The sequence below is a fragment of the Nuphar pumila genome, chromosome 11, assembly GCF_984573655.1.
Source record: "Nuphar pumila chromosome 11, dmNupPumi1.hap1.1, whole genome shotgun sequence".
Taxonomy (NCBI): Eukaryota; Viridiplantae; Streptophyta; class Magnoliopsida; order Nymphaeales; family Nymphaeaceae; genus Nuphar; species Nuphar pumila.
In genome coordinates, this window is record NC_143259.1 from 19,220,536 (window position 1) to 19,235,441 (window position 14,906).

A 14,906-nucleotide genomic window follows, 5' to 3' on the forward strand; every position below is an offset into this window, starting at 1 on the left:
ATCTTATAAACCATCTTCAAAATCATTCCTGTTTGGTAGCTGTTCACAAAATCATTCTTACCTTTTTTCATTGTTAAGACAGAGAAATTCATGCTTCAACCATGATCAAACGTTGACTATAGTTAAGTGGTTAATAAATAAAATAACCAATGTATCCCAAGCTTGTGCACATTTCCACCCATTAGCATATCTGTATCAATGATGTGTTTAGCAATGAATTTGGTGCATTTGCTTTTCAGAATGATGATCTACTTGGCTTTCACATTGTGACTGTTGTTTATTATCATTGTTTTGGTGGTATTCTTGGGTGATGAAAGGATGTGAGACACCAACCAATATGATTTCAAATAGAACCACCATAAATTGAGTAACCTGAGTCCTAGTCCTATTACCAAAAAGAAGCTATTGTAAGGATTTCCAATTGTTGCATTAAACCTTTAAACAGGGAAAATTTTCTTATGACATTATAGCCAGAGAATAGCCATCATCATTAGTAGCCATAGAGGTATTCTCATTGATGGTGCTTATACTACATATACTAAAATACATGCCAAAATGAGTTTCTCATTACTCTATATATGGCAAAGACGTTTAAAAAATGATAACAGCCGTTGATGATGAGTAACAAAGTTTATTTTGCCATGGTTAAACGGTTTTCATCTACTCTTTCAATGGGTGCACATGAATATGTAAAAGGCAGGGGCAATGTTGACAATGACTATAAGGTGGGGATGATTTTGAGAATCACCCCCATAAGTCACGATAATTTTGGAAAAATCCCTATAAATAAGAAGGCAAAGACTCCTTTCGAGAATCTTCTTCTGTGTGTGGTTCTAGGTGTAGCCGTTGGGTTTTCCCGCCAAGACAGAAGGAAGAGGAGGAAGAACAGGCAACGGCGGGGATGGCTAAGGACGACGAAGGGTTCCGAGGGGAGATCGAGGAGCGACTGATCAACGAAGAGTACAAAATCTGGAAGAAGAACACGCCCTTCCTCTACGACCTCGTCATCACCCACGCCCTCGAATGGCCATCCCTCACCGTCCAGTGGCTCCCCGACCGGGAGGAGCCACCAGGAAAGGACCACTCCGTCCAGAAGATGATCCTCGGCACCCACACCTCCGACAACGAGCCCAACTACCTCATGCTCGCCCAGGTCCAGCTCCCCCTCGAGGACGCCGAGAACGACGCCCGCCAGTACGACGATGAGCGCGCCGAGATCGGAGGCTTCGGCTGCACCAACGGCAAGGTACTTTCCTTTTTGCCATTCCCTTTCTTTCTTCCCCCGTGGTTCTTTTTTTTACCCCTTTTTGTGTTGGCGGCCTCTTGGTTTGATTTGCTTTGCTGGTTCTTTTCCATTGAGTAATTGATTCCTTTTTGTTAATTTTTTGACCTTGTTTGTTAGGGTTAGGGTGGAAAGCATGAAAATGTGCAATTTTGGTTTGTGGGTTTTATTGGGGTTTTGGGATTGTTGTTGTTTTTTCTTTTGTTATTTTTATTTAGGGTTTTATACTTTGCCGGTTTCTGAGTAATCGATAATTTTGGTTGGGTCGGTTTTGATTTTCCTAGGGTTAGGGTTAGGTGTCAAAAGGATGAAAGGTGCTGTTTTGGTTTGTAGGTTTTGTTTGGGCTCCTGGGATTTGCCTAGGGTTAGGGTTTGATATTTTTGGTTGGGTCGGTTTCGATATTCTTGATCCCGAGTGGCTTCTCACGGTGGCCGTTGAGTTTTATTATTATTTAGGGCCTAATGTGATTAGGGTTTGCACTAGGTTAGGTTTGTCTGTTTTGATTTCTGCTAGATTTTTGGTTATTTTTTTTAAAAGTAGCTTATCTTATTAGGTTTGCAGTTTGACTATGTTGTAATGTGTTGAATATACGCTAGAGTTTAATATTTATATGAAATAATGGGGGAGTTTTTCTCGGTGAATTTATTCCTTTTTTCTGGAGAGGAGATGCACTGACGTTGGTGAGAACTATCTTTGCATCTTCTTTTCTGTGACTACTGTTAAGGTTGAAACTTAACTTTTTGTGTGTTTTTGTCTCCAGATTAATCTTTGATAGTGTACTAAAGCTTTCAGCTTTTCCATCTCTCTCTCTCTCTCGGTTTGTAGGATTAGGCTCAAGTTTGTGTGACCAAATGTTTACACTGTATTGGTCGCTTTTGGAGTCTCCAGTATGTGCTTTTCCTTGTAGAGATTACGTGGTTGGATCAAGATCCTACTTTTCTGGTTTTCCTCTCTTTTCTTTGTAGAAAATGCATTATTTGTGATAAGTAGGCCCTTAAAGTTCCTTATATTACAGAATGGTGGTACTTTTTCCTGATATTTCATGTCTTTGTTTTTTGCACATAGAGGGGCAGAAAATAGTAGAATCCTTTTTATGAGGATTTTTGTGCTTGAAGTATCGCCATGTTGTCTGTACAAAATGAAAACCCTTGTTTTGAATCTATTTTTTTTCTTAGGTGAAGTTGGTGATATGATGCTCTATGCTCTGTATTGTTGTGCTTTCTTGAAGGGTTCTTTATTTGGAGTGAGGAATGTTGTTAGGTCTTGAGGCTCGCTGGTTCCTTCTAGTTTTAATACAATCAGTCAGAGCTTGACTAGAGGCAAGTTTAGGATTCAGGTTGAACTGTGGGAAAATTTTATTATTATTACTATTGGAAATTTTTACTTTTTCTTTCAAATTGTTCTTGTCTTTGCATGAGAGATAATGCCGGAATAATGTGGATGACACATTTATAGTTATTATGTTTCTTTCCATTTGCAATACATGGTAAGGTTGAAACCCCTAATTTTTAGTGCTTTATGTTCCCTCTTTTCTTTTGCCTAAACTTTTTTCTTTTTTTATCTTTTTGCTTAGCTTGAAGCTTAATTCCTAATGATTGTGAGATCCTGATGTTTCAGTTGTTTCTCATCAGTTCAGTTTTATAATTTTCCTAGTAGGCAGTTAAAAGAGTCAAAACCTTAATTTATTTCTTTATTTTTCCCTTTCTTTTCCTTGTAGGCAACTTATTATTTTTGTGAGAACGAAGGAGCCCTTAATTTCCGTTACCATATGCTTTTCATTTCGTATAAAGTGGTACATAGTTGAGGCTTTCTTTAACCCGAGAGCTAATGTTAGGCTGTACATTATTTTTTCCATGGAGTCAAAAGCTTCAATTTATTTTATCAGGCAGAAATCATTAATGCTTTTCAACCTCATTATTTGGATATTTGCATGAACAATCCTAGTCGGTCGGGTTTCTATCCCTTGATTTCCCTAAAAGGCTATATATAATTTCTATGCATCAGGTGGGGGCTAAGGCCGTTTTTGTAAGTGCTTGTCTTGCTCATATTTTCTCAATTAGATAAATTTTTTTAGTTGCAATTTCTGATGAAGGAACTAAAATCGACATTGTATGGTTTATGCATTTTGGCAGTGGTTCTAATTTCTTAAAATTTCTCCTTCACAGGTTCAAATAATTCAGCAGATAAATCATGATGGAGAGGTCAATCGAGCTCGTTACATGCCTCAAAATTCCTTCATTATTGCAACAAAGACAGTTAGTGCAGAGGTCTATGTCTTTGATTATAGCAAGCATCCATCTAAGCCCCCATTAGATGGAGCCTGTAGTCCAGATCTGAGGTTGAGAGGCCACAATACTGAAGGCTATGGTTTGTCCTGGAGTACTTTTAAGCAGGGTCATCTACTTAGTGGCTCAGATGATGCTCAGATATGTTTGTGGGATATCAATGCAACTCCTAAAAACAAGGCTCTTGAAGCTCAACAGATATTCAAGGTAAAGTTTTTAAGGGCTGAGGGGCCATCTTGTCATGTTGGCTGCAATCTGATTTTAGTTTGGAATGTCCAAATCAATTTACCTTAAGAGCTATCTGCTCATATTGGAACCATATATTACCCGTGGTTTCTTAGGGACAACTCTGCTGTTAGTTTTATGCCATTTATTTCCTTCTGTAGTTCCTTGCAAGAAAATCTATCAGATGAGTTTTCGAATTTTTTCTCAAGAAAACCTCCGTAGAGTTATTGAGGGAAACGGGTAAGTGTGGTGGTTGGGGAGGGCGAAGGGTAAAAAATCTGAAAAGGATATCTTCTTATTTTTAGATTATGGAAGTACATTATGTGAATCATTATAATATGGTGATAAGTTTATTGTCGTCTATCTTGCAAACACTATCATATTCTTGGGGTTTTCACTGTTTTGAGTAACTTCATTTAAACATCATAATGTTTTGAACAATAGGTATATTCATGAGTCTTTGCTCCTAATGGTTGGCACTTTCTTAAAGATAGTAGATACTTGCTCTGCTTTTTGAGTTCTTATCTTAGAATTGTAATCTCATCAATGATTGGCTCCTGTCATGGTTGCAAAATCAAATACTGGTTTTCGTGCTGTTCTGCGTTTTCTGCTGATTTGGTGGTCATCTCTTTTGACAAGTAAATATTAGGTTGTTTCTTCATTTGAGGATAAAGCAAAAATACTTTAACACGTAAGCTTGTGTTCTTGGCTAGTCTTAGACAAAAAAAAAAGGTTCTTGAGTGAACACTTATTGGAAATGAGTATAGTCAAGTTATCAGGTGAATGCCCATCTTTACTCATTCATCGTTTCCATTTATATACCATTACTGTCAGAAAGCTCCCTTAAAAAAGGTCATCTCCATATCCTGTGGCCATACAAGTGATGACAAAGCGATTTCTTCAAGTGGCTGCATTTTGGTGACAAATCTTGTGCCTCTAGAATTTCTCATTTTTTTATGACAAGGAACCCTCACCGAAGCGAGGGAAAACCCTGTGTGGGAGCCCACGACCACCCTGCCTTACATGGTTCGCCTCTGAAAGCTACAGACACACCCATGCACCACCGGGGTTTGAACTAGGATTTCTCATTATGCAGCTATTCTGAGACAATGAATGCCTGCATGAGAAGTGAGCCTGCATGAGAAGTGAGGGAGGAGTGATTTATAGCTTGCAGTAGTGAGAGAGGCTTACTCCTAGACCATTGTCAGCATGCAAGATGCACAAATTACTTTGCTTGTTGTCTTGATAAGATCATTTATGAAGTCCTGATGAATGACGATTAATAAGTTCTTTAAATTGCTTCCAGTGTACGAATGTTGATCAGTAATTGAAATGTTGATCTTGACTAATAGGTCCATGAGGGTGTTGTTGAAGATGTTGCATGGCATTTGAGACATGAGTACCTGTTTGGTTCGGTAGGTGATGATCGTCAGCTACTTATTTGGGACATGCGGTCATCATCAGTCAACAAGCCCATCCAATCGGTCATTGCTCATCAAGGTGAGGTAAGTATTATGAATAATATTCATTAGCAATTCTATTTTTGAGATGGTCAATATCTTTATTGTGTTTGATATCGTTGTCATATATATGACCTTTCATTTTGTTCATGGTTTCTTGCTTTCCACTTTCTAGCATAATTTGCTTTAAATTATGTCGGGGTGAATTGTAAGATGAGTCCATTTTGATCTATGGCACTTACTCAAATTATCATTGCACTTATTTGAATTTTGATACTAGTGACATTGGAAATGGATTTCAATGAGATTATCTGAACCAGCTAACTAAGGGTTTTTCATGTCTTTTATGATTAAAAGCTTGGTTTCACTAATATCTTGAAGGAAAACATGGTGTTTCTCTTCATCACTTATCTAATATTTAATCAAATTAGGGACTTCTTCTTTTTCTTTAATTTGATGAATTTGAGTTAAAAACCAGAGACTTAAAGTTCCTTGTGACACCTATTTTCATGGTTTTCATATCAACATTAAGGATTGGCGTAATTGACATGGTTAACATAATTTATGAATTTAAAGCATTTCAAACTAATCAATCTATGCCACAAGAAAACTTGAGTTACTGTGTGTGTCTCATGTGTCAGCATCAGCACAACGCTAGACACAGTACAACACTTCACGGACACAGTCAGACCTGTATTCACGTAGCACTAACTTCATATTTTTCTATTTATAGTGATCATTCATTTTATATTTATTTGCATGTTTTTAAATTTATCATTAATTACACTACAATTCAGTTTTCAGTTCAAAATTGTTATAAAATGCACAAAATAATCATTTAAAATTGTTGTTCAAGAGTTTGCACTTATGATGTTATTGATGCTCTATTATTTTAGCTTAAGAAATTTGAATGCACACACACATAATGTACGACCGTAGTTTTGCAAAACCCCCATGTTGCATCAAGTGTGCTCATGTCATGTTTCATACAACTCTCATGTTATACCAAGTGTCAGTTTCTGTTATGTGCCTACATCCGTGTCTGTGACATAGTAAAAAGGTAATTCCAAAAATTTGACACAATAATTAAGGGTATTTTGTTAATTTCTCTGCAATATTATATGAAACCACATGACTAGCATCTCTGTCTGTGGCATGTTTTGTATGCCTTTCCCATGATTTATAATCCTTTTTAACAGTTTAAATTTACACTTTGGTTTCTCAGATAAAGTAATACATTATTCGAAATAGCTATTTGAACATTTTCACATGAAACTTTTTTAGTTGTAAATTGTTATTTGGTATTTTAAACTTTAACTCATGTGGCTTAGACTAATTTGAGATTAGTGTGCTTAAGTCATGTTTCAATTGAAATAGGTCTTAGTTAGAGCTAAGCCAAATTTCAGGCTGAACTTACTGTAGCCAATACAAGCTTAGACATATCAAACTAACCTTCTAAAGTAAAAAAAAGCTATTAATTTTCAAAGGAGAAAGTTCTATGTCAAACAAGGCAAATGTGGAAAACCAATAGCCTCTAAGTTATTCTGGTTGTGCTTTGGAGTTGGGCCTGTGAGGCATGTAAAACTTGGTGTTTCATCCATAGCTGCTGGAGCAGTGAGCAGTGCGGGAATTAGTTGTTGGAAGCAACATGTTTAAATTTAGAATGAGTTGATAAGCAAAATGCTGAAAAGAAGCAATGTGTGGAAATGTTTAAGCAGGGTGAGGTTTGGATGTGAAGTGAGGGGTAAGCAAGGGAAAGTGATGGCAAAACCAAGAAAGAGATGCCATTGTCTATGATTTACATTAAATTATTCCTGATTTACTTTATTTAAATAAACCATGAAACTATACATATGGACCATTCAAAAACTAATAATTATATTTGCAATGTTTGAGTCAAGAGTGATATTAGTTCTTGCGAAAAAATATACAAGAGATCACACCAATTCCACAAATCTTGTTCTTGCGAAAATCTTTGCAAAGGAAACTCTCATGATGTTTTAAATATCTTGTTTTTCTCAAGAAAATATCACACAAAATATAAATGGCAAAAATATTACAAAAGTTGTTTTTATCACATCACTATGATGATAAAAAATGTGATATTTTGAAGACATCACATTTTTCATTATTATATTTATCTTTGAAAAGATCAGCGTAAATTATCAACAATATATGTCACATGGGTTGACATATGTAGGATTTCTGTTGACACATCAATAAGCATTATAGTATAGGGTATTAGAATTTGGTACCTTATGATCCATGGTATAGTCAAAGAAGAAGAGAAGACGACATGATTGGGGCTGCTGCTCCTTCTATTCCACAATTCCCAATGTGGGAACATGAGTCTGTCCATTGCATTATATAGAAAATAATACAAGTGGGCTTTCTATATTTGCCCATAACACACTTTACAAAATAGAAATTACATTGGTTCCCCTTCTGATAACACTGCTTGAAAAACTGTAAATGATACTACGGGTACATTTGGTTGCATCTCATATGATTTGGAATCACATGAGATTTAGAAAGTGAATCTCATTTGAGAAGTACCCCAAAAGCAACCAAATACTAAAACTTTTTTAGCATGGAACCCCAAAAGCAAGCCTCAAAAGGTGAGTTGGCACAAACCCCAAAAGTGAGATTTATAAAGTGAATCTCATTTGTGTGAGATTCACTTTCTCATGAGATTTAAGAGTGAATCTCTTTTGAACAGTATTTTCACTTTTCAAAAACACAACCAAACTTACCCTATATATATCTTTAATGCAGACATAAGCCTCAGTTCCACTTCAGCTTCTTTTTCTGTTTTCTCTCTTTTTGAGATAATCTGCTTTTTTTTTTCTTTCGTCTATGAATTTGTGCTTTGTGCGTGCTGATAAAAGTTCTTGCATCATATAACCCGATAAACTATCACAAATTAAAATATGTAAGCTTGTTTCATCCTGAAATCTCTTGACATATTTTAATATTTTGCATTTGTAGGTTAACTGCCTTGCCTTTAATCCATTCAATGAGTGGGTGGTAGCAACGGGATCAACTGATAGAACTGTCAAGCTTTTTGACCTTCGGAAGATCAGTAGTGCGTTGCATACTTTTGCTTGTCACAAGTAAGTAAAATGAAGCATCTTCAAGTACCTTGACTTGCCTTTGAGTCTAAAAAGTTCAAAAAAAGAGGAGAAACTGTCTTTTATTTGATTTGTATTTTGTAATATGTTTATTTGTATTTTTTTCTTCATTTCAATCATTTTCTCATTGGGTTAATGGTAATGGATATATTCTATCTCTCTGTGTGTTCGGTATTGGGTGATAACTGGCTGTGAAAGTTGACCAATTCATTTTACCACTCTGTCATCATGGCGATCCCCAAAAATAGACTGTGTTTATGCCATCCTTGAGCAATGCCTTCCAAAACCAATATCCTTGCTGTGGCTGAAGCTAGTTGGAGCATGTCATTTTGGATGTGCTTCCAATATAAGTTTCTTGGTTTTTGGCTCAGTTTTGGCCAATCAACATCCTCTTTGTTCAGTATCATTCTGGCGCCAGCTTGGCCTGAAGCCACTGAATGATGCCTCTCGAAGACCAATATTTGGCCTTGCTGCAGCGGATACTAGGGGTAACATTTCATTTTGGATGTGCCTGTAACATAAGTGTTTCAGTTGGTTTTATACTCGGTTTTTACAAATTAGTATCCCTGGTTTTGTTCAACACCATTCTAGCACCTGCTTGCCCTAAAGCCACTGAATTAGCTTTCTTCATCACTGTCATTCCTATTCTTGCACAACTAAATACTTTGGCACTGTCATTCTTGTCTGCTAATACTTTTGGTAACTTATGGTATAATCTAAAGTGAGTGAATTGGCTAATCAAACGACAAACCATAATTAATATTCCTAGCTGAGATACTAACGAACTAACTTGGTTTTTGTGTATTGGTTGTTGGGTGAAAGGTTGGCTGTTTGTATTTATTGTAATTGAACCTCTTGGTGATCTCTCAGCGGGAAAACCTCTTGGTGATCTATGTTCATTTTGTATGTTTACTCCATGTTTCATTTTCATGTTCATGTTCATGTTCATGAAATGGCTCAGTTTTTCTTGTTTGAATATACATTGGTCACATTAAAGCTGTCGTTTTGAGAGGGCTGTTTGATTTATTTAATTACAGATTTACAATTAAAGTTCTTGTCATCATGAAATTTCCTGCTGCTCAAACAGGGATGAAGTTTTCCAGATTGGATGGAGTCCAAAAAATGAGACTATACTTGCATCATGCTGTGCTGGTAGGAGACTTATGGTCTGGGACCTCAGCAGGTTGTCTCTAAACGATCCCATTCATATTCTTTTATTGTTGTAAAATACATATAGAAAAGTGATTGGATTCTTGAGCTTTCAAAAATGAGTGCCAAAAAGGTTTTTCATGCAACTTAAATACAACCAAAGAAATGTGCACATACGTCATAATCCATAAAATAAAATGGAGAATGGAAGTTTTTGGTCCTTTGGGAAATGAAATTATTAATGGCGTATTTGAATCACTGAACAAACGATGCCTGAATATTAGGGGTGGCGTTTGTTCAGGACCCATGAGTCGCACCCGTGGAGGTGCGGCTCATGGGTTCCAACATGCCCTCTTGAAAATAAATGAGCGGGGGTACATTTGTCCTGTCTGGAAGCACCTTGCCAGCGTGTATCAAACACGGGACACAGCCCAGGCAGGAATTGGTCAGTCCCTGCTGGGGTGCGTCCGCTCTAAAGCATTTCTATGGGTTTGGAATTTGGTGTGAGGAGCATCCCTATGTTATCGTCATTTTGAAAAAAGTTAACAGAAAGGGCCATGCCCATTCTTCTGTTATTATTTGCTTAGCTATACATAAGTTTTTTTTTCATGATATAGTTCCATATTTTGTTAAATTTCATTTATATTGCCCAAAAGAAACATTGAAGTAATGTTTATGAGTGTCACGAGCCTATTTCTTCAATAGGCCAGTGCGGTGCGACAGTCCTTCCTTGCCGCCGCAAGCCTTTCAGTCGCTCACTTTCAACTAATTTGTCACGGGCATAGAATGCTTCGCAAACCCGCAATGCGCCAAACTGCCCAATCTAGCCAGCCTAATGGCTAAAGGCCGCGTACCAACACTTTTTCATTTGCTGAATCATTTTCATTGGCCCAGCTGCCTAGCGGAAGCTTATCAAACACATTTTCAAATGCGAATTCCATCTAGTCCATGCCACTTAGTGCATAGCCATCTCATACTAGCTATCACTTTTGAAAATGGCACAAACTTTGCCTTAACCTTGTGTGCCATGGAGCGTATTGCGACTCCATGCACACACTGCAACAAAACCTTGCCCACCGAAGGAACAAGACATTGTGGCCCCCAGTCCGAATACCAGTTGATGATTGAACACCATAGCGAAGAGCACCACCCCGACTCATTCGCCGACGCCTAGGCATTCTCTCGCCTAGCCTCGAGTCACCATACTCGGTTGGAATCACCTAACGTGATCTTTGGGGAAATTAGCCCTAACTCATACGCACCCCGTGCGTTCAACCGATACGCGTGGAATGTCTTGCAAGTTGAGAGGTCCTTAACCAAATCTTCAAAGGCAACATCCTCTGATCAACTGACACTGCTTAACCAAACAATGCTCTACGTCTGTGCTGCCATACATCAATGCACTAACGACGATACCGTTGCCTATCACATGCCATGCTATCACTGCACATCACCGATCAAGCCAACACACACCGCACGTTCCTACAGTCGATGCAATTTTCACTCATTAGAGCTCTACATTGCGCATGCCCCATTCCGAAAGCTCGGTTCAGGACATTCTCTCCCACCCAAACCATTATCGTCCTTGACAATGCTAGTGCAGGTAAGAACACAGTTTTAACTTTTAACAAATATATCAGTTTTCCTTTGTACTTATCTTTGGTTTACTCATTTTCTTCAGCATACTCAACTTGTTCTGATTTTCATCCACCATCGCCCCAACCTTTAACACGCTATGTCATATTCCTTAATGCGCCTTCGATCACTTAGAAAACAACATTGTGCTTTATCAACATCGAGCATTCTTTGCTCGTGAGACCCTAGTGCAGTTTCATACACAAGCATGTCATCCTTGCCCTCACGATAAACTTGTCATCTTGATGCTTATGTTTGGGGTGTTTTTCAACCCCAGCAAAGGCAATTCCAAGCCCTTCGTGGTCCTCATAGAGAAAGACGACCGCCAACGCGTGCCGCAGGGATATCAACTCTCTTAAGCATCAACTTGCAGTTTTCCAACGGTCTAAACTAGTCCTCAAGTGGGAGAATGCCTTCTTGCGTATCACCCCAAAGCGGTCTTTAAAGTGTTTTCCTGAGCACTCGCCCTCACAAGGGCACCTTGGCCCAACGCTGCAACTCTCATCCCGAGTCAGCACGCTGTAACTCTTTCACAGAGTTAGTAAAACGTTCCCGTAGGAACTAAACCGACGAGCCATGAACAACAATTTTTTGTGCACACACAATTTATAGAAGAACTGTCAACTCAAGGAACCAAAACAATGAGCATTCTGCTCAAGATGGGCACTCCGCTAACCTACAATCTTGGAAGAGAATATAGAAGTTTAGTTAAGTCTCCCATACCCAAAGGTGCAAATCCATCTAGTCGAATCCAACGTGCATTCTCTGCATTCAAAAAACAAATGTCACAAATGTCATGCTCCGCCTGCGAGCCTAACGTACAACTGGTAGGAATATTTGGCTTATCTACGTTTCTTTAGCCAACTGAATACTTCTGCTTATCATGGTCAAGATGACCCATACATACCATCCTGCCAACATCTTGCATTTGTGCTTGGTCAACAATACTTTAGCTGCACAAATTTGCGTAACCAAGATAAACTATCATTGTCCTCTTCAGTGTCACACACAATAAACAAGGTCTCCGTGAATCTTTCTGCTTTGATGCCAATTATCACGAGCCTATTTCTTCAATAGGCCAGTGCGGCGCGATGGTCCTTATCGCCGCAAGCCTTTCAGTCGCTCACTTGCAACTAATTTGTCACGGGCATAGAATGCTTCGCAAACCCGCGATGCGCCAAACTGTCCAATCTGGTCAGCCTAATGGCCAAAGGCCGCGTATCAACACTTTTTCATGTGCTGAATTATTTTCATTGGCCATGCACACCACCTCGTGCGCAGCTGCGTAGCGGAAGCTGATCAAGTACATTTTCAAATGCGAATTCTATCTAGTCCATGCCACTTAGTGCATAGCTGTCTCATACCAGCTATCACTTTCGAAAATTATACAAACTTTGCCTTAACCTTGTGTGTCATGGAGCGTATTGCGACTCCATGCTTACGTTACAACAAAACCTCGCACACCGAAGGAACACGACATTGCGGCCTCCAGTCGGAATACCAGTTGATGATTGAACACCATAGCGAAGAGCACCACCCAGACTCATTCACCGACGCCCAGACATTCTCTCGCCTAGCCCCGAGTCACCATATTCGGCTGGAATCACCTAATGTGATCTTTGGGGGAATTAGCCCTAACCCATATGCACTTTTGTGTGTTTAACCGCTACGCGTGAGACCTCTTGCAAGCCGAGAGGTCCTTAACCAAATCTCCAAAGGCAACATCCTCTGATCTGGTGACACTGCTTAACCAAACAACGCTCTACGTTTGTGCCGCCATACAACGATACACTAACGACGATACCTTTGCCTATCGCATGCCATGCTACCACCGCACGTTATCGATCAAGCCAACGCACACCGCACGTTCCTACAATCCATGCATTTTTCAATGAGTAGAGCTCCACACTGCCCATGCCCCATTCCGAAAGCTCGGTTCGAGACACTGAGGGCCTTTCTTTTTACTGAACAATGTATTTATAGAATGCCATGGTTTCTAGATGGCTTTGACAATTAGAAATTCAAGAAGGCAATGCAAGAGCATTCTGTTAAACATGAAATATTGGATTCAAACTCCGGCCTGATACTTGCAGAGGTTTCCAGAATAGCCTGACCTACCGATCGGCTTTCAACAAAAGACCTGACTTTTGTAGATTTGCGTCTTCTGTCCTGATCATGATTATCTTTTGTCGTTTATATGTTTATTACTAAATTTGCATGAATGCAACTTATTGTAATTTGAGTATTATTTTTATACTATAGGATTGATGAAGAACAGACACCAGAGGACGCAGAGGATGGACCACCAGAGTTGCTGTTTATTCATGGAGGACACACCAGTAAGATCTCAGATTTCTCATGGAATCCTTGTGAAGACTGGGTGATCGCTAGTGTTGCAGAGGACAACATTCTTCAAATATGGCAAATGGCCGAGAACATATACCATGATGAGGATGATTTGCCAGCAGATGAGAGTGCAAGGACTTCGTAGCACTCTGTGAGTCCTTTGAGGTTAGATGCAGTGCAGTGATTTGATTTGATTGTACCCTTTTTCATTTCTAATTTTTTCAGGCAGTATGCGCACCTACTGTTGCAAGTTTGTAATTGCTCTAGTCTGTTTGAGAAGTTGAGCATGGTACATGGTGGACATAAATGGGCATTACTTTCATTTCTAGTGGCTCTCTTTCCGAATGTTATAATGCTTTCGAGTACTCTAATGCTTTAGATCTTATATCATACAAGATTAAGTAGTACAAGATATTCAGTGCAAATAGTTTGAACTATCCTGGTTTGCTGCTCATTGGAGCTCAAGTTGGGCAGGTTACGGACCCATGGCCATAGTACCAATGGGCTTCTCTTAGACCGGGATGCAATTCTTATTGTTAAGAGTTGGTCATCAAAACCAAGGGATCTTGAGTTCAAATTCCTCTAAAACCTGCCTTCTTGCAGACCTGCAGCTTCCAAATGTTTTATTGTTTTTAAAGGCGCCAAATCTTGTTTCTTAATGTGGTTTTAGACTTTCTGCTTCAAGGTTGAAAAAATTTGGGTGGATTAGATTAGGCCCTTGTTTCCAATTTGTATTTATAGAATTGTTATTCTTACAAGTTTCCATTTTCATTAGTCTTTTTACATTCAATCTTTGTTTGGCTTCCTTGGTTGAGGTAATGGTCATTTTAGTTCTCATCCTGCTTGAGTCGCCCCATTTGGCAGGAAATGTTGTTAATCCCAAGCGCCTGGGTGGACGCCAGTAATTTGATCAGGATCGGTTCCTCATGCTTTGGGTCATCCAGATAGGGCAGTTCTGCTAGTCATGCTTGTCTAAGACCTTTGATCTAAAGCATGCTAAACCCCATCTTTGCCAAATGATTCTAGCGTTTGTCTTTTATGCCTTAAAATGCCATTATTTGGAAAGCATTTTCCTTAATATGAATGCCATTATTTGGAAAGCATTTTCCTTAATATGTATCCTTGTGGAACTGGTGAACGGCTTGTTCCATTGCACGGCCTCATCATGCTTGCTTTCGTGGGTAGGGTTTCATTAAGTTGTTTGGATGTGCTAATCACAAATTATTTGAAAAGCACTTCAACAGTTGTGCCAACATATTAACTCTCTCTCTCCACCCAGGTTGCCCGGGTGATGGTGTGCATGGGAAGAAGGTGCTGACCCCTTGTCTCAGGTTCGCTACCATGGGTGTGCGCGAGTGCCTTTCACTGGTGGGCCCCGTAAGGGTTTGGGTG

The 14,906-nt window shown here is 39.0% G+C and overlaps 1 protein-coding gene across 1 annotated transcript; it reads left to right on the forward strand.

Moving 5' to 3' along the window:
* The first annotated feature begins 817 nt into the window (after positions 1–817).
* Positions 818–13,842, forward strand: LOC149822146 (histone-binding protein MSI1-like). The gene is made up of 6 exons (XM_089980643.1): positions 818–1,246; positions 3,449–3,775; positions 5,146–5,298; positions 8,242–8,366; positions 9,472–9,567; positions 13,431–13,842. The coding sequence occupies exons 1-6, from the start codon at positions 902–904 to the stop codon at positions 13,657–13,659; spliced, it is 1,275 nt and encodes a 424-aa protein (XP_089836769.1). The 5' UTR covers positions 818–901; the 3' UTR covers positions 13,660–13,842.
* Positions 13,843–14,906: the final 1,064 nt, after the last annotated feature.